The sequence below is a fragment of the Phyllobates terribilis genome, unplaced genomic scaffold (genome assembly GCF_046119375.1).
Source record: "Phyllobates terribilis strain yellow unplaced genomic scaffold, ASM4611937v1 Scaffold_3__8_contigs__length_932513732, whole genome shotgun sequence".
Taxonomy (NCBI): Eukaryota; Metazoa; Chordata; class Amphibia; order Anura; family Dendrobatidae; genus Phyllobates; species Phyllobates terribilis.
Window position 1 is genome coordinate 77,385,284 of NW_027362763.1, and position 22,384 is coordinate 77,407,667.

Sequence of the window (22,384 nt, forward strand, 5' to 3'; positions counted from 1 at the left end):
CTAATATGGCCTGTACTTAGCTTTTCTCCTATTGACGCCTTGGAAATGCTGCCCAGGGCACTCTCTTTGTCTCAAGTTCTCTGTTCCATCCGGGCCCATTACCTCTCTGAGTTATAAACTCGGGGCCATACTGCTAGGCATCCCGTCCCAGGACCCGTTTCCAGTGCACCACTCTGCCCTTCTGTCACTTTTCCTTTCTCTAGTCCGGATCTTGCTATCCACTGCCTCGGTCTCCACTCACGTCAGGGACCCCCAGGTCACGTGGCTCTGCTGACTAGTCAGACCTTAGGTCTGCTTCGGTTGCACACTGGGCCCTATGACAGGAAACGGTCTCTGTCCCTGCACTTTAGTCCCCTCCCACTCTGGGCTAGTCCCAAACATTAACCATAGCTCTCCCTATTGTTGAGCAGAATACAGCACTTTCACTATAAGGCATGTCACCATACACACTATACATGAAAATACTTTTGCAACAATACACGTCTTCCAGGGGTAATGTGGGCAGTATGTCGGTCTCCTTACATTATCATTCCTCAAACCTACTATAGGCCATTACTGGCATCTCTTCCCCTATACCAGTGAAACCCGAGGGATGATACGAGAATCTTTCTTCATGTTATTACATCTCGTACCTATTATAGACCATTACTGTCATCTCTTCACTATACAGAAACTAGTAGAACCAGGAAATGATACAAGAATCTTTCTTCATGTTATCGCCCCTCATACATATTATAGGCCATTACTATCATCTCTTCCCTATACGACACCAGTGAAACCAGGGAATGATACAGGAACCTTTCTTCAGGTTATCACCCCTCATCCCTATTATAGGCCATTACTGTCATCTATTTCCCTATGCAAACATCAGTGAAATCTGGGGATAATACAGGAACCTTTCTTCATGTTATCACCCCTCGTACCTATTATCCGTTAACTGTCATCTCTCCCCTATACAAACATCAGTGAAATCTGGGGATAATACAGGAACCTTTCTTCATGTTATCACCCCTCGTACATATTATCCGTTAACTGTCATCTCTCCCCTATACAAACATCAGTGAAATCATGAGGATTACATGGGGACCTTTCTTCATATTATCACTCCTCTTCCCGATCAAACAAGATAAATGTTCTCCGATTGTCACTTATAAAAAAGACTTTTCTTTAAAGAAATTATCACCCCCTTCCCAAATTAGGACATCTATCAAAGCTACAACTAACAGAGATTTTTGTTGTTTTCAGTGTTGATGACAATGTGAAGATGCGTGCATGTATACATAGACATATTAGATGTATGTGACATGTATGATCTATTCACATGCTGAATGTTCATTTTTAGTACATATGTCTATGTATACATAGTTTACATATAAACTATGTAAACTATGTATACATAGGCATATTAGATGTATGTGACAAGTATGATCTATTCACATGCTGAACGTTCATTTTTAGTAGGCGTTGTATGCCATGGCCTTTACTTGTGTTACATTTTTGCCCAAACATTATTTTTATATGCTTTTTTTTTCTCTTTTTTTTTTTTTTTTTTTTACGAATTGTTACAAAATTTTACCTTGTTTCATGTGTTTAGTTTTAGATAAATATGGCAAATATGACATGATATAATCCATTTATGCTATAATTTAGGTTTTATTTTTGCATGTCGGATGTGTGAACATTATCCTGATATATCTGGCAGCACAGGGGTTAAAGCAGAGAAATATTTATTCATTTTTATCTCTTGTGCACATTGATAACTTCCAGAGTTAAATACATATAATGTGTTCACTTGCAGCCCTATTGAAAACCCTAAATAACGCATTTTGATAGATTAATGAGATGTGCCAAATGACAAAGTCCGACACGTGTTACGGCACTGTTCCTTTAAGACGCTTTCTAACTATGTCATGTAATGTGGATTCAGTCTGGGTCCTGTGGGAATACGCTGCTATAATATAATGACTGTATAGACACAGTATATTTATGACCCTCTGATCACGATCCCTTCTTACCCGATTTTAATTAACCTGGTGTCACGTGTATTGTACTTGGCAGCTGCCGACGTTTGTTTCCTGCTGTTCACCCCAAACACGTAATTCATTGTTCAAACATAGTAAAAAGTGATGTTATGTTTTCCCATGGGAGAAAATCGTTCTCTCAGTATTTCCCATCATATGCAAAATATCGCGACCCACGTACCCATCCTTTTCTCAGACTTGAACCAACCAAGACGTGAGATCATCTTCAACCTTCCAAGATCAAAAATTCATGCCAACTGTGCACATTATAGACTCTTTCTACCCGTTCAATTGATTCCTTAAAGAAATTAGCCCATTAGGTCATTCAGGGTCTGTATGAGCGACTAGGGCATGGACATCAAGTACGGGGGATCCTTGAACTCCCTCTAGATATTAGAAGTTTTTGACAGTGAGGGTGATCAATGAGTGGAACAGGTGGCCACGAGAGGTGGTGAGTTCCCCTTCAATGGACGTCTTCACACAGAGGCTGGACAGACATCTATCTGAGATGGTTTAGTGACTCCTGCATTGAGCAGGGGGTTGGACACGATGACCCTGGAGGTCCCTTCCACCTCTAACATTCTAGGATTCTATGATTCTAACAGACAAAGTGAAGTGTCCTCACTTCTTTCCATGAAGAGGGTAATTTCCCACACTCTTCATTGCAGGATCTGTGGACATGTTCTCCACCCATCGAAAGGATATTCCCATTCCCATCACTTTATTCGTTCACAGTATTTCCCTGCACAGCAGTGTCCTAGTCAAATGCTGTGCAGAGGAACTGTTGTACAGCACCTTGCAAGTGAATGGGAGTTTGCTGGGTGACTAAGAAAACCACTGCGCAGGAAAAAAACAGTACAAGGGTGCAGTGCTAAAGGAGGATAGTAGTTCTTTCATTCTTAAAATTGGTGGGAGTTTCAGAGGTCGAAGATAAAATTTGGACCAGATTCGTACAAGCTCTATCTCCAACCTCTGAGACTCCCATTCATTTTAAGAATGGAAGAACTACATTCGATAGAACCAACTCTTTCCCGATTTCATCGGTGGCTCCTCTTTTGATTACACGTCACATGTGCATCATGCCGCAACAATGATGTTGTGAGAGACCGGCTAATCAAAAGAAGAGCCGCTGATGCCGTCAAGAAAGAGGAGGTTCTCCTGGCTTCCACCCAGAGGACACAGATTACTGGTGTGGCTTAAGGACCATGTCATGCACATCGATTTGCACCAACTCTAGTGGCATACGCACTAAACAAAAACTCATACCATGTCCTAACGATATGTTATACCTGTTCAAAGTAAGGGAAGCAGCCACCGTAGTCTGGGCTTCCTCTTCAAAAGTCCCATAGAAGCCACATGATAAAATACCTATGCTGATGTGAGTAGGGTGATACTACACTTCCGACGTTGTGATCCACTGAAATAGACAAGTACGTGGTGTACTTACTGTTTAGTTTCCAGTTGGAGCAGTAAAGATCGTTGGGTGTTGTGAGGTTGCCAGACAATTCACACGGAGATCCACAGATGGTCACTGAAGTGTTTCCAGGAGAAAAGCCGGCCCCAGAAATATGAAATGTCTTGTCCTCTATGCAGTCTGCAAGAAATGAAGCAAAAACACTTCTAAAATGTTCTGACGTTTAAGGTCTTGATATTTTCTGATAGCAATTCTTGTTTTTATCATTCGAAAAGCGTTATAACGCAACGATCACAATAGACCAGGACGACAATTGCAAGGTGTTCTATGTTTTGCTCATGCTAGAATGGAGTTCTTCTGGGAATTGGTCACACTGGCATCTCTGACCATTCTCTGGTGGACTCAGGCTCAGACACAATAATGGGTCCTAAAGTTCCAGCAGAAAACTTAAATCCACCGTCTACGATGGTCCCTAGCAGTTCTGATGGAATGACATCTCATATGTAACCGCATAAGCCAATCACTGGCCTCAACAATGAGGCTTTCATGTGCTCCACAGGACCACGAAAATGATGTACTGTATGTAATATCACAGTTGAAGGATTGGTAAGTGCCACCAGAACGCTGAAGTAGAGAGAGAGATGTAATTGGTGAGTAACGGTTTTCGTTTTATTTCATTTCCTGTTCTTAATCAACTTTCTCAAAATCCCGGACAACCTCTTTAAGATGCACTTCGCAATTTTAAAATCATATCTTGTTAATTTTAACAGAATTTGGATTTATCAAAGCTGTTTGTAGAGCTATGATCCCAAAAATGCAGAGCTGAAAGTAACACAATTTTCAATCATATTTAATGGTTTCAATATTTAAAAGGGTTGTCCACCGTTCTTGAACAAAAGTAAAAAAGTTAAAAATGAAAAAAAGATATCAGAAGCAGACGCAGACAGAAGAGGCCCCTGTGAAAAATCAGTATATTGGCCCTTTGCAGTCCAATAGCTCATCATAATGCACAATTCCACCAGCTTTGGAGGTGCTAGTGGCCCCCACACCTCTAGGGCCCTTGTGCAGCTGCAAAGGTTGCACCAATTATTTGTCTGTTCCTGCTCGGTACTATGTCCCCAATAAGGCATGTCATGTGACCACTGAAGCCAATTAGTGGCTACTGATTAGCTTCAATCTTCATATTCCATCTGAGAATAAGAAGGTGGTTCAAACAACATGTGATGGCTGCAATGGTCACTGATTTATACAGCTATTATATGACACAAGATGTTGCCTCCCTGGGTGGTGGAAAACTGATTTCAGTTTGTGAGACTGCATCTAGGAATTTGAGGTTTCTTGCCTCTTCTCACCCCCTTACTTGGTTGGTCATTGATCAATTGGCCTCTACCATTCCACAGCATTAGTAGGGATGATACGTCATCTTAATAATTTGACAATAGGCTTGAGGATAGTAGTGAATCAGTAATAGACAAGAATCGATCAGCTGTTTATATTTAAAGTACTATATTTGCATTTTGGATCTTTGGATTAAAACCCAAAGAACCCATTTGACGTTATTTACTCACCAATGTTATTCCTCAGTGAGGTGAGCTGAAGTGGAAATGCCACAGTAAAATTTGATATCGCCCAACCTCTTTGGCTATCGAGACACTGGATCACATAATTCCCAGCTGGTAGTTGAGGGATAGAGCACTGAACCCATGAAGAATTTCCAGAAACATTGTTGCATTTGTAATTACCAACCATGAGGGCAACATTACCAATAGAAGAGATCCCCGATAATTTAAAGATCAACGTCCAACCATTCTGTAGAACAGAAAGAACCATAGGTGTATATGGTTCTCCAAGATAGACCCTTCCACCGGCATAGCTGTCATTATCCACTTGTATTGTTATACTCATTGTTCCATTTTCTGGTGGGACCGTACATCTGACTACAGTATTATTAGATGCTGTTATCTTACAAGGATGAATGTTTCCTAAGAAAACTAAAGTGGTGTTCCAACCTTGAAGTCCTGATCCTTCTATCATCAATAAGCCACCACCGTTGACACCAAAAAATTGAGGATAAATTTCTGTTACTTGCGGTTTTATGTAAAAATTGTAAGGCGTTAGTGACAAGCATGAATGTCCATCTCCGCCAAATGGGAAAGTAACTGTATGAGTCCCGGGAGAAATGGTATCTTCTAATTGACATATGACCAATGTTTCATTCCAAAACACTAAAGGACACCTTTGAGTACTATCCACCACAATATGGAGATTTTTATTTAACCTTTCACCAGAAATATAAAGAAGAAAAGTCATTCTTTGTAGTCTTGGAAGAACGCTACCAATTATAGGAGTCAGTTCAGGAACCAAAGTCAAGGTGCAATTTGGTCCACAGAGTCCAGTGATTTCATTGACAATTACTGATACACGAATGTATGTGAGGCTCGATAGATTGACTTTGCCATTGATTTGGAGGACACATTTGATTGTATCATTACTAACACTCTGAAAATTGCATTGATAACTTCCTGAGATGTTCACAAAAACTGAAGTATTACTGGTTTTATAGAAAGATCCTGAAATAGTAAGAACAATCCCACCACACGACGGACCTTCTCGAGGAGATAAGGAGGACACTTGAGGTTCAAGCTTAAACATCTTCTCCGATGTGATGTTAGCAAATCCAAGATTGGCCTGATACACCTTTATACAATATTTTCCAGCAGTGAAATAATCGAGAGAAATCGCAAAGTCCGAGCTCTTCAAGGTCTCATAGGTTACTTTATATTCAACTTTAGACTCAGCTTTCTCGAAAAATATTACTGAGTCCATCACATTGGCTCCTGTAAGATTCAACCAGAGGCTTCCATTTTCTAAAAACCAGGATATATTGGAGATAGTTGGTGTGAAGTCTCTGTGATAAGTGAAGGTAAGGTTCCCATCGTCAGTGGTACGGGGTTCAGAAATTACTTTCTTGGCGGTTATTTTTGCAATGAAAACATTAAGAGGAACAGTGATGTTCTCCTCATTCGGGTCAAGAAGGGGGTAAGATGGTGTCTGGAAGGTAATCATCTCATCTGAGGCTTTCAACACTGTACACGATTCTTGCCCAACATGGACTAAAATAATAGATGTGTTGCTGCCAAATCCTTTACCATAGATGTTAATAACAGTTCCACCTAAAATAAAGACGACCAAGAAAAGGATTACAAGGGACTGTTTTTACTTTGATATTTGACTTACAAAAATATGGCTACTTTCTATAGATGAGCAAATCAATTCTAAATTAATAGAATTTATACAGAAATTCACAAAAATTCAAGAATTCAGCCAAATTTAATTTGTGTATTTGGTGGTTGGATGGCATTTTTCTGGATTCTGAGTCACAAGACAGGTTTAAAAAAAAAATAACAATTAGCTTTTATACTCGCCCCTCTTCGGCACTCAGGATACCTGTTCCATCATTGAGTAACTGGAGCTGACCCCATTAACTTGAAAAGAGCTAGATGCAACATGGGCATAACTGAGAGTAGAGGAGTGGCCCAATACTTAGTGAACCATTACTCATTATAATCTGGACAGTATCACCAATAGTGATGAACAAATATCCTGAAATTCGTTTCAGGCAGATTTGCTTGAATCATTTGGCAAATTAAAATTTGGTCTGAATAAAATGTAAAATTTGGTCCTAATTGAAGATGTCTCTCCAGACACCAAAGTACAATAAATGGAGGGTAAGCAAAGGGTTAAAAAAGCACATCCTAGGCCCTCACCTTTGTCATTAGGCCGTCTTCGCTACAGTTTCCATTGTCCTCTAATGCCAAGGTCCACGCGGTCACATGAGGGACGATGCACGCTACGGTCATCCATGATGGGCATCGTCCTCCATATGATGGAGTGGGCTGCAGGGCCAGAAGAACCACTGGGATCCTCAAAAAATTCCATCACTTTGCTGGTTTTATATGAACCGAATCCTAGAAATGTCAAAATTTTGCCCGAATCTGAAATTTTCTTGAAATTTTTAACAAATTTGATTCCTTGCATATTGATTTGCTCATCTCTAATCACTAGGAGTAGTTTATAGGAAGTGGTGAGACTACTCAGGGGTGGGGGCTAAACTGTTAAGTATCAACCTTTTCCTCCTGATCTTTTGATTGGCTTTGGTAACTGGCACCATTCCATCCTACTGTATAAAAGATAATGCCGAAAAGCCAAGATCAAAGCACTGGTTCTCTTTGTGAAGATCCAGCTGTTTAGGGAGTCTTACAGGAAAAGGGTAAAGTAAACTACCTTTCTTCCTTCTAGAGAAGAGCTAATTTGTTTGGTCAGTCCATTCTTTCGAGCTCATATTTTGCAGTTACATTTGCTATCAGCCACATATTTCCTTCCTTCTTGAGGAAAGCTAGTTTGCCTGGTCACTCCATTCAATTGAGTCCATATTTCAACAATACATTGATATTAGCTACATTTTACCTTCCTTCCTTCTGGAGGAGAGCTAATTTGCCTCTTCGCTCTATTCGCTAAAATCCATATTGCACAGCTACATTGGCATTAGCTACCAGAGGAGCTAATTTGTTTGGTCACCATGTTCTTTCGAGCTTATATTTTGTAGCTACATTTGGTATTAGCCACAGATTACCTTCCTTCTGTCTGGAGGAAAGCTAATTTGCCTGGTCAGTGGTCACCACATTCAATTAAGACCACATTACAACGATAGATTGGTGTTCGCTACATTTTACCTTCATTCTCTCTGGAGGAGAGCTAATTTGCCTGGTCAGTGGTCACCCCATTCAATTGAGACCACATTACAACGACAGATTGGTGTTAGCTACATTTTACCTTCATTCTCTCTGGAGGAAAGCTAATTTGCCTGGTCAGTGGTCACCCCATTCAATTGAGACCACAGTACAACGATAGATTGGTGTTAGCTACATTTTACCTTCCTTCCTTCTGGAGGAAAGCTAATTTGCCTCTTCACTCTATTCGCTAAAATCCATATTACCCAGCTAAATTAGTATTATTTACCAGAGCAGCTAATTTGTTTGGTCAGCCCGTTCTTTCGAGCTCATATTTTGCAGCTACATGTTGGTATCAGCCACAGATTACCTTCATTCCTTCGGGAGGAGAGCCTGGTCACCTCATTCAATTGAGACCATATTACAACGATAGATTGGTATTAGCTACGTATTACCTTCATTCCTTTAGGAGGAGAGCTATATCGGTATCAGCCACATATTTTGCAGAGATTAATAAAATATAAAAACTCATTATTACCCAGGAAGGATCCACAGCATGGTTCCAAGCTGTACATTTCCAGGACATAGCGGATAACTGGCTGAAACCTGAAAGACATGGAGAGAGCTGATGGAAACTTCTCAGCACTGTAAACTTTCCCAGCTCCCTATGAATGATAATTGTCATCCGTCTACGTGATGTCACTTTTTTTTGCAGGTCACATTGCACCTTACAGAAACGGCGCCCTTGCCGAAAGCAACGATGCTACCAGCGTTCCACGGGATACTCCTTTCATCACAGACTCAAACGGCTTTTCAAAGCTGATTAATTCCACTAATTATTCATATATAACGATGGAGAGGATAATTGAAGTCATCAAAGTCTTCCACCCGCACTAAGTCCATATGAACTTGGAGGTACATAACACGGTCAACACACACAACCCACTCCATTTCAATTGGTGTTTACGTCTCTTTGAGAAGGAAAACATGACAGGCTTGGAAAACCTTTTCCAATAAAATAAAATATCGAAGCAGGGTGGTGGAGGTCATATGACGATGTCTAAGAAGAACATTAATTATCCTTCCAAGGGTTCTCAAGTGAGGTCACCATGGATATTGTACAAGGACAAAAACCACATCAGTCCCCCTTACACACAGTTTGGGCTGTTGTTGAATTTACCTTTCTCGAAAGCAAGTCTACTTGGGTCCTTTTCATAGAAAGCTAATGACTTTTCAAAACCCACTTACGTACATACAAATTTTCGTAGAAGTCATTTCAACTCATGAAGACCCATAGTAAACCCACCAAATGGGCTCCTTACCATGGAACGAGAGACAATTAAGTCTACGATTGGGCTTTGAACCCTATGTTAGACATTAGAATACTCAAAATGTTGTCTACACTTGGTCCGAGCACGCTAGACACTGAGCTAGTTGGAACAAGCACCACATGGAGTTGATGTGGTTCGATTTAAAGCCAAGACTCCTGTGATCCAAGTCTACCCTGCTAACCACTGAGTAAACACCACTTGTCCATGGATAAGTCCTGGTTCCTTTTAAACCCAGATCCAATGCTTCAAGCCAAGCCTTCGAATCATTGAGTCACTGTGCTGCGACACTACAAGTCCATGGACTTGCCTCGGTTATATATAAGCCCAGAAATCAAATGCGTAAATTGACCCAACCCCTTAGTCATTAAGTCACTATGTCCAGACCCTGTATGTTCACGAAGAAATCCAGGTTAAATTTCAATCCAGAACTCCACCGCTTTAGGTCAACAATGCTAGCCACCTTTCTCTGAGACAACATGTCTACAAAAATGACCAAGATGAATTTGAGCCCAGAATTTTTAATAATTCAAGTCAATTCGTAAAACCACTCTCAGAACCAGGACACCAGTTCTTCAAGTCAACGCGACTAACCACTATGCAACACGTTTGTAAACTTGTCTGGATAGATATGAACCCAGGACTCTAGCACTTCAAGTCAGATCCTCTAACCACTAAGTCACCATGTGCCCATGAAGATGACCAAGTTAGATTTTAAATTAACCCTTTGCCATTGAGACAACATTTTCAAACTCCACGAGTCCGTGGAGATGTCCTAGTCAAAATGAAACGCAGAACTCAAATGCTTCAAGCCAACGCCTTATACTACTAAGCACAATGTTCAGATCCCATGTAGAAATGAAGATGACCTAGTTAGATCTTAAAAGAAAACTCTTGGGTGTTGTCTGAGAAATGGCCACAGTGTGAACATGCTCCTACACAATGCATGTATTCCAACTTATACTCCGGCTCAATACTTTGGTTTTAAGCTAGTTAGATTTTAAGTCAACAAAGCCCACCACTGAGCCACCATGTTCAAACTCCACATGAAGATGTCCTGCTCAGATTTAAACTCAGCATTCAGGTCAATGCCCAATACTACTAAGCACAATGATTAGATCACATATGGCCATGAAGATGACCTAGTTAGATTTTACATCAACAAAGCCCACCACTGAGCCACCATGTTTAGACTTCACATCCATTGAGATTTCCTGCTCAGATTTAAACACGGCACTTATGCCAATGCCTAATACTACTAAGCACAATGAGTAGATCACATATGTCTATGAAGATGACCTAGTCAATTTTTAAATCAACAATACCCACCACTGAACCACCATTTTCAAACCCCACATCTCCATGGAGATATCCTGCTCAGATTTAAACTCAGCACTCAAGTCAATGCCTAATACTACTAAGCACAATGATTAGATCACCTATGGCCATGTAGATGACCTAGTTAGATTTTACATCAACAAATCCCACCACTAAGTCACCATGTTCAAACCCCACATCCATTGAGATGTTCTGCTCAGATTTAAACACAACACTCATGTCAATACCTAATACTACTAAGCACAATGATTAAATCGCATATGTCTATGAAGATGAACTAGTCAGATTTTAAGTCAACAATACCCACCACTGAACCACTATTTTCAAACCTCACATCCATGGAGATGTCCTGCTCAGATTTAAACTCAGCACTCGAATGCTTTAAGTCAATACCTTATACCACTAAGCACAATGCTCAGATCCAATATGTCCATGGAAATAACCTGGTCAGATGTAAACGAAGACTTGACTAATAGACAATTTAATGATGTATCTACCCATTAGCTGCAAGTGAGATCCCATTCATTATAACAGACACATTATAAATTCCAGGAGGTCGTGGGGGCAGCGTCACTTCTATCCCATCGGATTTTACATTTACTTTCTGGACCGTTGCCATGTCTAGTTTCATCTCCATTTTTGCGTGGAAGACCTTATTAAAACTTGACAGGTTGATGAAAACGACTTGATCACCTGAAAGAAGAAGCAAACAAGAGAATTTTATTAGGAAGGTGCTCTCCTTATGAGACAATTAACCATCACTTAAAGGGGTGTTCATTCCCATCTTAGACATAGGCAATAGACGGAGGACAAAACTTTTCAGGGCAAGTCAAAAAAGTTTTTTTGAAATCAGTGATTCCAAAAAGGTTCAAGAAAATGCTAAGTTAAGGTGGCAGAAATTGGGTGGAAGGAAAATGGCCAAAGAGGAGGAGAAGTCTGCAAAAGGGGCATGGTCAGAGCAAAAAATATCCAGGGGAGCTCTGGACTCACTCTTTACTAGTGTTGAGCCACCCCCGTAGTGTTCGAGTTCGGTTCGGTTCGTCGAACACCCGTGTGTTCGCCGAACTATTCGTCGAACTGTTCGTCGAACACCGTTATAACCAATGGCAGGCAAACAAAAACACATAGAAACACATAGAAAACACCTTCAAAGGTGTCCAAAAGCTGACAAACTGCTCAGAAGACACAACTAACACATGGAAAAGTGACAAGTACATATAGTCATGCGAAAAGAAAAGAGGTGGAGGAGTAAAAGGAGGGGGAGACACAGATATAGGCATGTCATGCCCTTCTAAAATCCAAAAAGTGAGAAGCCGACACGTTCAGTCCGCTCCTGCCCGTGCCACCTCCGTGTCGCCGGGTTTGTGCAAGAGCCGCGGTGAACCCTGACGGCCAGCCCCCCTCTCCCAATACTGGTGCCTGTCCGCTGGTGGGTCGAGCGAGCCCCCCTGTGGTGGAGGCAGCTCTAAGCTTTTTAATTTAAATTGTCTCTCTAATTTGAATAAATACACTTTAAATCCATTTACAAGGATCTATTGGAGGGCAAGTCTCATGCCAGCAGCCGCGTAATTCCAGCTCCAGTAGCGTCCACTAAAGCTGCTGCAGTTAAAAAGCTTTTATAAGGATCGAGCTCGGCTGTCCACCGCAAGGCATCCTACTGCCAGTCCGAGCCCCTATGCCTTGGGGTGCCTCCTGATGCTCTTCACTGAGTATCCCGTGGTCCCGAAGCATTTCCTTTGAAAAAATGAAGTGTCCAAACTACAGGTGGTGTAGCTTGCTTAACAGCCGGGATAATCCGCTGACTAGCAGACACTGCTACTAGGCACAAAGTATTTCCTGGGCTAGATGCAGTTAAAAATTTGTAATTAGATACTCTCGTTGGATGCTGAGAAAGCATTCCATAGAGTCTCCTGGCACGCCATATATGATTCTCTTAAAAAGCTTGGGGTAGGGGTCTAGGGGACCCTTTTATAGCCAAAATCACGGCCCTGTATCGCAATACGTCACCTAGGCTGAAGATAAATGGAACTGTAGCACCCTGAGGGCTCGGTTGCTACAGAGGTATTGCACCTTACCCAGAGGTGTGATATCTCACTCTCAGGTAAGGATGTAGTGTGGATCAGGACCCGACACCTGCATGCATTACACCACATTGCCGTGGGGCAGGGCGACCAATATGCCCCTGAGATGGGCACGACAGTCCCTGTCCCTGGCTGGAGTGGGGGGAGGGAACACTGAGGAAGGGGAACCCTGTAGTGCAGGAGCAGGGAGGAAGCAGTTCCTGGGTGCATTGAGAAGGGAGTATAAAAGGTGGGCACCATCTTAGTTCAGTGCAGAGAAGTCTGAGCAGAAGTGGCAGGGAGCAGGGGCTCTGCATGAGCTCTGCTCCGGAGGCAGGCCTAGTAACAGAGGCCCAGGCCTGGAAGAGGGAGAAGGAAGGAAGAGGAGCGGAGAAGGCTCCAGGAACGAGGAACGAAGGGATCTCAGGGGTGCGGACGGGCGAGTCGCCACCGCACGCCCGAATCCACCTGCGTGGAGGGGTCAGGCCAAAGGGGGAGACCGGTCCCCGAAACTAGTGGAGGCAGGAAACGACCCTCAGCTAGAAACAGGAGGCTGTGACATTTTATGTGGCGCAGCCCCCCGCTACACCCGCTAGGAAGGCACCACATAGGGTCAGGGAAACTGGCGCCAAGTCTACCAAGAGGAGGCCCGAGGCAGCCGGACAGAAGGGTTGGTAAGAAAGGCCAGACAAAGGACACACAAAGGGGGTCCTGTGAAGCACTCCAAAGTTATCTGGGAGTTGTCTGAGCCCCTCACCTGGTGAGCACAGTACGACGTGGGCAGCCGTTACCTGCAGACGTGGTCTGGATAATAAGAACTGTGAGTAAAGGCCCTGGACTGCATCACTGAATCCGTGTCATTACTGCTGCTGCCCTGCACCATCACCCCCATCCTCCGCATACACTGCCCTGAGGCTATACTCCTCCCGTGGGGAGTTATGCTACGCTCTGCTGCACCCACAACACCAGCCTCAGCGGTCTGCCCTGTAGCAGCGGTTCACTCTGACCGCAATCCACGGGTGGCGTAGTCGGACATTTAAACATCAAAACCACATAAATAGTTCCGCCACTGGTTTGACCGCCCTGAGCCACGGAACCGGGTTGCCGCCACGGAGACTACAACCACCAGCATCCACCAAAAAGGGTCCGGCTCCGGGTGTCCCAAGGCCCAGGAGGCGCGTCAGAACATTTTCATCACCTTTCACAATCACCAATGGGACAAGGCAGGGATGTTCTCTGTCCCCTCTCTTATACATCCTAGTGACGGAGCACCTGCTCTCATCAATTCGCCATAACCCCAATATTAGGTGGATTGAGGTGGGAGGCACCGAGTACAAGTGCTCTCTATTTGCTGATGATGTCCTAGTATATATCACTCAATCACATATATCCATCCATGCTGTTATGGCTGAAATAGATCACTTTGTTACATGGTCAAATTTTAAAATCAATGCAGCAAAGTCTGAGGCCCTCGATGTCTCCCTCCCCAAATCCATATAGGATTCCATCCAGTCCAACTTTCCCTTTGCCTGGCCCTCACAGGGTATCAAATACTTAGGAATTCCTATTCATAGAGACCTCTCCCATCTATGTTATCTTAATTTTGGGCCCTTTATTGAACAACTCCATACAGACCACGGTTGGCAAGTTAGAACTGTAAGATTCACTACGTGAACCACTGGTGTTTTGTGGAAAAGCACATGTACACTGTGTTCCAAATTATTATGCAAAAAGTGTTTAGGAGTGATAAGGGAAGAATTTGTTTGTTTGTCAGTTAAACTCATTGATGGTGATGTGTGTCAGGGCTCTTTATATCACTGTAAGCAATTGCAGACACCTGTGCTAATTAGTTTGGCAGGTGTGTCCAATGAAAGGCAAGACTACTTAAGAAGGCTCTCTCACATTATTAAGCAGCCTACATTTTCTGCCAAAATGGGAAAGAAAAAGGATGTGTCGGCTGCTGAGAAGCAACAAATTGTGGAGTGTTTAGGTCAAGGCATGACTACAATCAACATTGTGCGATGATCAGGATGAAGTGTCTTGGCAATCAAGAAGTATGTAGCTGATTCACAGTACACACGTGTGCCTGCTGATAAGGGCAAATTGAAGACTCTTTCCTACAGGCAATTACGTCAGGTTGAAAGAGCAGCGGCAAAAAAGCCTCGTCATAGCAGCAGACAAGTTTTTGAAGCTGCTTGTGCCTCCAACGTCCCCCGAACAACAAGATGCAGGGTCCTTCAGAGGTTTGCAGCTGTGCATACGCCATCCTGTCGACCTCCTCTATCCACTTCACACAAGCAGAAACGGCTCCAGTGGGCCAAACATTACATGAAGACTGATTTCAAAACTGTTTTGTTCACGGATGAGTGCCGTGCAGCGCTCGATGGTCCAGATGGATGGAGTGGAGGATGGCTGGTTGATGGACACCCCACGCAAACACGGCTACAGCGCCAACAAGGAGGAGGTGGAGTAATGTTTTGGGCTGGAATCATGGGGAGAGAGATTGTCGGCCCCTTTAGGATCCCTGAAGGCGCTAAAGATGAACTCCATAATGTATGTGGATTTTCTCAAACAGCACTTCCTGCCATGGTTCAAGAAGAAGAACCGTGTATTTCACAGCAAGATCATTTTTCTGCATGATAATGCACCATCTCATGCTGCACATAAAACATCTGCATCTCTGGCTGATATGGGCATAAAAGGGGACAAACTTATGGTGTGACCCCCATGCTCCCCTGACCTCTACCCCATTCAGAACCTTTGGAGCATCATTAAAAGCAGTGTCTATGATGGCGGGAGGCAGTTCACATCTAAGCAACAGCTCTGGGACGGTATTCTGTCCTCATGCAAAACAATTGAAGCAGAAACCATCCAAAACCTGACAAATTCAATGGACGAGAGAGTTCAGAAGCTCCTTTCGAACAAGGGGTCCTATGTGAAAATGTAACATCACCTAGAATAAAGTTTTGAGTTGAAAACTGTTTGATTTCAGTTTCTAATAACCTGCTAATGCTTATAATTTCAAAAATGACCATTTTTTTGGTCTTTATTAAAATGAAAAGGTTGATCGAAAAGTTTGGGGGATCTAAGAGTGTGGCAACCCAGTAGTCATGATTACTTCGAATTCTGACAATATGAGGGTCATGCTGCAGGTAGTGCAGCAAGAAGGCACTTATGTGTCTTGCGCATCTCGGAGCCCCAAAATTATTTTCCGGGCTAGATGCAGCTAAAAATTATTATTAATTTTAAATCTGGTGAAGCTTTAGTATAGATGGCCTAATAGGATCAGTGCTGCACACTGCTACAAAGCCCAAATTATTTTCCAGTCAAGATACAGATAAACATGATTAGTAATTTTAAATCTGGTGGAGCTTATTATAGATGGCCTAATAGAATCAGTGCTGCACACTGCTACAAAGCCCAAATTATTTTCCAGCCAAGATACAGATAAACATGATTAGTAATTTGAAAGCTTAAAACGGTTGGTAGGGTGATTTTAACCAATCATCAAGCTTTTACTCTCCCCAGGATGACACAGGGGTAGAAAAGTCGTTTCGGATCCATGATTTGTTCATCTTTATGAACGTGAGTCTGTCTACATTATCAGTGGAGAGCCGCGTGCGCTTATCTGTCAGCACACCACCAGCAGCGCTGAACACACGTTCAGACAGAACGCTGGCTGCGGGGCATGACAAGATCTCCAAGGCGTAAGTGGCTAGCTCCGGCCATTTATCCAGATTGGAAGCCCAAAAAGAGCAAGGGTCCAGTGACACAGTCGTGGCTTCAATGTTTACTTGGAGATACTCCTGTACCATCGTCTCTAGGCGTTGACTATGTGTCAGACTTCTTGTCTCCTGTGGCCTTGCAAAGGATGGGCTAAAAAAGTGGTGAAATGATTCCGCAAAATTGATGTTACCAGCAGATACTGTGGTTCTGTTACGGTTTGAGTGCTGAACACTTGACGGTCCCACGGTTGGCAAGTTGGAACTGTGATATTCACTACGTGCACCACTGGTATTTTGTGGAAAAGCACATGTAATATTCTGCAACAGTCTCTGCTGATACTCCTGCATGCGTGCATCCCTTTCTATGGCAGGAATAATTTCTGCAAATTTACTTTTGTACCGGGGATCTAACAGTGTGGCAACCCAGTAGTCAGGATTATTTCTAATTCTCACAATTCGAGGGTCATGTTGCAGGTAGTGCAGCAAGAAGGCACTCATGTGCGTTGCGCATCCAGGAGCACCAAGTCCCTGTTGTGTTGGTGGCGAGGTAACAATCATGCTTCCTTCCTCTGTCCTCTCCCCCCAACCTCGCACAACAGAAATGTGATCAAGGTCTCCCTCATCTGATGAGTCTTCCATCAGTTCGTCCTCCACTTCTTCCTGGGCTCCTGCACCTTCCTCACTAGTTTGGCTGCTACCATGCGCCCTGGTAAAACCATCTCTCCCACCCTCACATGCCTGCCGCCTTGGTGCTGCCGACCGTCTGGACCTTGCAGATGTTAGCCCTTCCGCATACAACTCCTCCTCCTCTACTTCCTCCACCTCCTCTTGTGCCACCACCTGACTCCGAATTCTGTTTAACATGTGCTCCAGCATGTAAATCACCGGAATAGTCATGCTGATAATGGCATCGTCCGCACTAAACATCTTCGTCGCCATTTCAAAACTGTGCAGAAGGGTGCATAGGTCCCTGATCTGAGACCACTCCTCCAGCGTGATTTGCCCCACCTCTGGATCTCGTTGGCCCAGGCTATACGTCAGAACGTATTGCACCAGGGCTTGTCGGTGCTGCCACAGTCGCTGCAACATGTGCAGAGTTGAATTCCACCGGGTAGGCACATCGCATTTTAGCCGGTGAAGTGGCAGGCCCAACGACTTCTGTAGAGATGTAAGTCGCTGAGCTGCGGGATGCGAACGGCGAAAGTGAGCACACAGCGACCGTGCCCTCTGCAGAAGGCCATCTAGTCTGGGATAGTGGGCTAAAAATAGCTGGACAACCAGGTTCAACACGTGAGCCATACAAGGCACGTGTGTGACATTGCCCCGGCGAAGGGCCACACCCAGGTTTGCAGCATTGTCGCACACGGCCTTCCCTGGTTTCAGGTCCAGTGGAGACAACCATTCATGAAATTGGTTCTCCAGAGCTGACCACAACTCCTCAGCTGTGTGACTCACATTTCCCAGACATTTCAATGTAAAAACCGCCTGATGACGTTGAGCCCTACTGCCAGCATAGTAAGGAGGTGTGCAGGATCCCTTCTGCGCAGTTAGAAAGCTTGTGGCATGACCAGACAGGCTTTGGGTGCAGGTGGAAGACCGAGAGGAGGTTGAGGAGGCAGAAGCAGTGGAGGAACTTTGACATAAAGAGGATTGACGCACAACTCGTGGGGACGGCAAGACTTGGACAGCAGCCCCTTGTCCTGCTGTCACCATAGTTACCCAGTGCCCAGTCAGCGACATGTAACGCCCCTGTCCATGCCTACTCGTCCAAGTGTCTGTGGTGAAATGCACCCTGTCACACACAGAGTTTCTCAAAGAAGCGGTGATGTTGTGTGCGACATGCTGGTGGAGCGCAGGCACACCTTTCTTTGAGAAGTAGTGCCGACTGGGCATCTGGTACTGGGGCACTGCGACGGACATAAGGTCTCGAAAATCCTCTGTGTCCACCAGGCGGAAAGGCAGCATTTCTGTAGCCAAGAGCTTGCAGATGGTGAAATTCAACCTCTTAGCTTTCTCATGGCTAGGAGGAAATGATCTTTTACTTGTCCACATCTGAGGGACCGAGGGCTGGCTATTGTGCTTAGACGGGGTTGATAAGGGTGTCCCCGGCAAACTGCCGGTCTGTGAGGAAGATGCAGGCGGACATGTTAGGTTGCCTTGATCCAAAGGTGGTGCTATCGATGTCGGACAGCGCTCAACACCAGCTGGTGTTACCACCTCCAAAGAAAATGATGACCTGCCAATCACGCTGGCTGTTGCGGGTAAAGAGGTGGCAGGTCTGCGCCCCAAAACAGGTGTGACTGCTGTCCCCCCAGTCACAGAGGATGAAGAGGCCGCGGATGCACAAGATATGGCAGACGGTGGTTGGCCCGGCCGGCTAGGCCGCATTGTAGCACACTGAGCTTCCCACTGCAACTTATGCTTCATGTCCATGTGCCGGTTCATGCATGAAGTACTCAAACTATGTATTTTTTGGCCTCTACTTAGCTTTTGCTGACAAATGTTACAGATAACACGAGTTGGGTCATCTTTATCGATCTGAAAAAATGCCCAGGCTATGCAAGGCTTAGCACCCATGCGACCTGAAGAGCCACCACGACTTGTGGTGAGAGGCAGAGTTGTGTTTGAGGATGCAGTTGTTGACGTGCTTCCAGTACTACATCTCTGTCCAGGAAGGCGCAACCTGACCTCGTCGTCACTAGCATCTTCCTCCACCTCCTCTGCTGACCTCATCTCTTGGCTGACTGTGGGTTGACAGTAAGTGGGATCTCCAACCTCATCATCATCACCCTGTGCGTTATCACACCCGTCGTCCTCAGAGCCAACCTGTTCCTGCCCTGACAAAAAACTAAAGTTGTCGCTCCAATCAGGTATTTGAGTCTTATCATCGTCTTCCTCATTGTCTCCACCAACAGGAGTTACAGTTTGGGAATGAGGGTCTACATTATGGTCAGAACCTTCTGCGTCTGGTCCTGGATCCGACTCATAAAGATTCTGGGCATCAGTGCAGATCATTTCCTCGTCTGGATTCACAGAAGCGCTGGAGTCGACCTCTGATTCCCAGGCTATAGTATGAGTAAACAGCTCTGCAGACTCAACCATCTGTTCTACCTCATACTCAGACGGGCAGCTGGAGATTTGGGAGCTGTGAGGAAGCAAGTGCGATTGGGGTGACACCTTTGAGGACTGGAGTATTTGTGATGTTGAAGTTGATGTGGAGGAGAGCCCACTTAAAGGAGCACTTGATATCCGTTGAAGCACCTGCTGTTTTTGTGCCTCATCTGGAATTTGTAGCGATTGGCGTGGCCGTAAGAAAGGGATCTTATCACATTGTCCGCTAAAAGAAGTAGACATTTTAGTTTGGCTGGAAGATGGTCTTTCTTCTGCAGATGTTACTGTTGCTTTAACACCTACCCCACGGACACAACCTTTTTTCCCCTTCCCAACACGCCTATTCCCCTTTCCACCAGCAGCAGGCCTTTTTCCACTCATTTTGGTGGTTAACTAATTAACAACTCTGGAGTTGTTTGCACAAAAAAACAATGGATGGGAACCGAGCAGAGCTGAGTGGCCAAACTGTGGTATTAGGCCAAAACTATTGGCTCGGTTAGATGCAGAAAAAAATTATATTCAATTTGCAACCTGATGGAGGTCAGTATAGATGGACTAATAGAGAAAGTCCCACACACTGCTAGAAGGCCAAATATTTTTTCAGAGCTAGATGCAGAAAAAAATATATTCAGTTTGCAACCTGATGGAGGTCTGTATAGATGGATTAATAGAACAAGTCCCACACACAGCTAGAAGCCCAATATTTTTTCAGAGGTAGATGCAGAAAAAAATATATTCAGTTTGCAACCTGATGGAGGTCAGTATAGATGGACTAATACAACAAGTCCCACACACAGCTAGAAGCCCAATATTTTTTCAGAGGTAGATGCAGAAAAAAATATATTAAGTTTGCAACCTGATGGAGGTCTGTATAGATGGATTAATAGAACAAGTCCCACACACAGCTAGAAGCCCAATATTTTTTCAGAGGTAGATGCAGAAAAAAATATATTCAGTTTGCAACCTGATGGAGGTCTGTATAGATGGACTAATACAACAAGTCCCACACACAGCTAGAAGCCCAATATTTTTTCAGAGGTAGATGCAGAAAAAAATATATGCAGTTTGCAACCTGATGGAGGTCAGTATAGATGGACTAATAGAATGATGCTATGCCCAAAAGATTTTACTTCACTAGGTGCAGTAAAAAAATTGGTATTCTATACACAGGTGGTATATCTTGCAACACAGATAGGCTACTCCACTGACTAACACACTCTGCAATAGGCCAAAAAGGATTAGCTTTGCTAGATTCAGCCAAATGCTGTGAAAAAAACTTGCACAGCACTGGCACAGACCTGCCTGGCAAAAACTGATAGGAACTGATGTAACCTAGTCCTGAAAAGGACTGCAATTACAATTAGTCTTTACTCCCACAATCTATCTATTTAAGAGCACAGACCTGCCTGATAAAAGTCGTAGGAAATGCTGTAACCTAGTCCTTAAAAGGACTGCAATCACAACTATTCCCTACTCCCAAGCTATCTGTATATTTGTGCGAAAATTGGCTTGAAATTAACAAGGTATAGCGCACACAGCAACAGCGGTGCCGTCTAACACGCAGCTGCAGCAGTGAGAAAATGGTGGCGACGGGGAAAATGGCTGGGTCTTATAGGGCAAGGACATGTGACATACACTGCCAATGACACATGCCCTTGCTTGTGTGAAAAAAAGCACTTCGCTCCGTGTGTGCGCTGCTGATAGGCTGACAGATTGCACCTCCCCACTGTAAATGCGGGAAAGAGAAAAAAAAATGGAGATCTTCATTGTTCCTGCAGAGATCCATCCCCTGCCCCTCCCCCCACCCCGCTGTACACTCAAACTGCGTATTAACATTAATTTTCATCATTACTGAGAAAAAATCCAGTTATGATTTTGGTGCACGAACAGTTATCGAACATAACCTCGAACAGCCGAATTTTTCTCAAATCGTTCGTGTTCGCCGAACGGCTCGAACACCGCCCAAAACAGCTCGAATTTGAGATTGGCGAACAGTTCGAGTAGAACAACGCTCATCTCTACTCTTTACAACTTCCAAAGGTTTGCATGGGTGCAGGCTCAGACTCTGGACCTAAATTTTCAAGAGATCACATGACTTAAAGGAATTGTCCATGATTAGAAAAATGGTCTACCTTATTCCTCAAAAATAGCGCCATTCTTGCCTACAGGATGTGTCTGGTATTGCAGCTGAAATGGAATTTGGGGGGGGGGATTTATTTTAATTCTGCAACAGTAAAATATGTATATTTATACACGAGGCAAGGAAGGAAAACTCATCAATCTGCATCTAGATGCACTAGTTGATTTTTTTTTTGCAAATTATTCAGTACAGTGTTCTCTCTTCATTTAAGAATCTATGCAAATTGACTTACGAATACTAATGAGACCATGCATATTAATGAGGCAATATTTAATAACTCTTTCTATTACCTGCTGCGCTGCTCGTGTTTGGACTGATGGATGTAATAAGCGGATTTAAGAAAGAATCGTACAAGATGCAGGCAGAAAAAGTGATCCATCGCCGTTCAATATTAATCCTGACGTTCTTCCTGGACACATTGTCATGCTGGAAAAAAAAGAAGAATCCTCATTAAAAAATTATGTTGGGATCGGGACAAAGGAAAAAGGAGAGATGTCTTTGTAAATTGCAGGTGGCA

General features: G+C 43.8%; 1 protein-coding gene across 3 annotated transcripts in view; it reads right to left on the minus strand.

The window, feature by feature from the left end:
- Positions 1-22,384, minus strand: part of PKHD1 (PKHD1 ciliary IPT domain containing fibrocystin/polyductin) — a 1,008,258-nt gene that overhangs the window by 876,950 nt on the left and 108,924 nt on the right. For 2 of the 3 annotated variants that reach the window (XM_073674039.1, XM_073674040.1), the window contains exons 29-33: positions 22,158-22,293; positions 11,329-11,524; positions 8,704-8,771; positions 5,004-6,608; positions 3,469-3,615 (exon numbers count right to left, since the gene is read on the minus strand). In XM_073674039.1, coding sequence (XP_073530140.1) covers positions 3,469-3,615; positions 5,004-6,608; positions 8,704-8,771; positions 11,329-11,524; positions 22,158-22,293 — 2,152 coding nt within the window. The remainder of the gene's footprint in view (positions 1-3,468; positions 3,616-5,003; positions 6,609-8,703; positions 8,772-11,328; positions 11,525-22,157; positions 22,294-22,384) is intronic. The other variant, XM_073674041.1, reaches the window with a different exon arrangement.